Here is a 2288-nt window from a genome sequence, read left to right as displayed (position 1 = left end):
GCAGGGTGGGATTTTAACCGTGAAATTGTACAAATGAGTTACGGTGAAGGTGGTGAAGACTCGTGGTTCGAGGGCGTTCCGGACTTGCCAGAAGACTGGGATGGTCCTGGTAACGTGGTTCGATGGGGAGGTCAATCAATGGAAGCTGCAGTACGTTGTCGTCACTATAAAGTCGCCCGTTGGTTGAAAGACTACGTGCCATACGAAAGCACTGAAGGGGAACTAGAGACTATCATTGAGATCGCTGTGAATGATGGCGCCATGGAGTTTGCAGAGTATCTGATGCCTGCGGATCGACAGATCTTAGAGTATATTCATGAAAGGGCCCGGCCTGAAGCGGTCGGGTGGGTTCTGGAAAGGGAGGACGTGAGAAAGAATCAAGACTTTGGGGCGTATGGGATTGTTATAGCAGCGCTGCATGGCAACTTGGATCTCATGCAGCGACTGGCTCGAACGAGAAACAAGAGGCGGAAAATTACGATATGGCCGAGAGAATGGAAATTTTCGATTGAACTGGCCTGTAGCCGTGGCAACTTTGAGATGGTCAAGTGGATGATGGAACACCCACTAGGCCCAGAAGCGTGTGCTAGCATGAAAGATCAGTGTACATTCGATGATCTCCTGTATAAGGCGGCAAAAAGTGGAAATGCTGAGCTAGTGGGATATCTCTTGGACCAAGGCTGCGATGATACGAACGCCTATGCTATTAGAAATGCAGCTGCAAAAGGTCATTTGGAGTGTATGAAAGTGCTGCTTGAACGTTGTGCAAGGTGCATGTATAGTGATCGGGAACCTGTCGAGAGTGCAGTAGTAGAAGCTGCAAGGAATGGTTATCTGGAAATCCTTGAGTTCTTACATGTTCAAGACCCACCGTTGATGCATCCATGCACAGAGCGAGCCAGACTAACATCTCCTAAGCGACGGAAAGTTGAGTCCACGAATATCTGGTGGGCTCGATCAATTGAAGCGTTCAACGCTGCAGCGGGTAAAGGGCATCTAGAAGTGGTCAAATGGCTACATGGAAACAGATATCGAGGTTGGACTACTGATGCTATGGACGATGCTGCTGGTAATGGCCATTTCGAAATGGTGAAATGGCTACACACTAATACAAAGGTGGAATGCACGAAGAGAGCGATGGATGACGCTGCTAGGAATGGCAATTTGGAGATACTCAAGTGGCTACATACCAACCGCTCGGAAGGATGTACCCACCGAGCTTTCAGTCATGCCATCAACAACGGACACTTGCGAGTGGCATACTGGCTTCGATCCAAGGATTTGAGTGTTGCTCCACCGACTAATCGATTCTGGCTCCGCTCGAACAACCAGTTCGATGTGCTTTTGTTTCTACGTGTGAATTGCCCTGATATTTTTACGACTGAATTTGGTCAAGAAGCAAAGTACGATTATTCAGGCGATGCCGCTAGACCAGGGGATTACCTGATCGAAGGATGGCTAGAGCAAATTATCCAGTGTATCCCGCTGAGGAGGAATAGTGCTGAACATATTAAGGATGTTTAACCGAACCATAACTGCCATAATCCTAACGAAGGCGCTGCAGTGCTTGGCTAGACGTTCCAGACATAAAAAAAAGCTGTTCAAGATGTGGATTCTGTAAGAAAGCGTTGGTTTACAAGAAGCATTTTCTTTGGTGTTATGGGATTATGGTACTGAAAGTACAATTTGAAATCCGCAGCAATTTCCATAAGGTAAGCTGCTATCGCACACCACTCAAGGTTTAATTCGTGAAACACTCTCCCTGGTTAAGTATATTTTGGCTCGATGTTGTGTGAATAATTGTTAATATTATAAGCGGGAGCAATTCATTACTTAAGTGAGAATTTGATTGATTGATCGGCAGCTTGTTAGAATCGTTTTTAATGGAACTGGTGTGTGGTAATTGATAGTTTCTTTTGCTACTTTTAAGCTTGAAAGAGTTTGCTAACTGGAAAACGGTATTCGAAAAAGAAGCTAGTCGGATAATAAGCCAGAAGAAAAATCAGTAAAGCCTGCTCAGTCTTTAATCTGTGCACTAAGACCTCAAGGGGGAATTTCGACGAGGTGTCTCGTAGCAGCAGAGGGGAAGCACAATTAAACAAAAAAGAACGCGTAATTTTTAACAGCTCAAGTTTAAATAGATATGTGATAGGGCTACATGGATAGTGGTTACGCTCTAATAGTTTGTTATTTTCTACGGCCAAGTACAAACTCAAGACTTTAAACCACATGATTCGGTACGTTGGACTGCGAGTAGGCGACACTAGCCACGTGGATGAACCATACTC

The 2288-nt window shown here is 45.3% G+C and overlaps 1 protein-coding gene across 1 annotated transcript; it reads left to right on the top strand.

Moving 5' to 3' along the window:
- Positions 1–27: 27 nt before the first annotated feature.
- PPTG_18802 (hypothetical protein) lies at positions 28–1627 on the top strand. The gene has a single exon (XM_008916898.1). It carries the CDS (start codon positions 34–36, stop codon positions 1522–1524), a length of 1491 nt encoding a protein of 496 aa, XP_008915146.1. The 5' UTR covers positions 28–33; the 3' UTR covers positions 1525–1627.
- Positions 1628–2288: the final 661 nt, after the last annotated feature.

The sequence above is a fragment of the Phytophthora parasitica genome, assembly GCF_000247585.1.
Source record: "Phytophthora parasitica INRA-310 unplaced genomic scaffold supercont2.91, whole genome shotgun sequence".
Classification (NCBI taxonomy): domain Eukaryota; phylum Oomycota; class Peronosporomycetes; order Peronosporales; family Peronosporaceae; genus Phytophthora; species Phytophthora nicotianae.
The sequence above is the reverse complement of the archived record's forward strand: the minus strand, read 5'-3'. Positions and strand labels throughout refer to the sequence as shown.

Coding starts and splice junctions, on each gene's coding strand:
- PPTG_18802 (XM_008916898.1), top strand. CDS start 34: ATGAGTTACGGTGAAGGTGGTGAAGACTCGTGGTTCGAGGGCGTTCCG.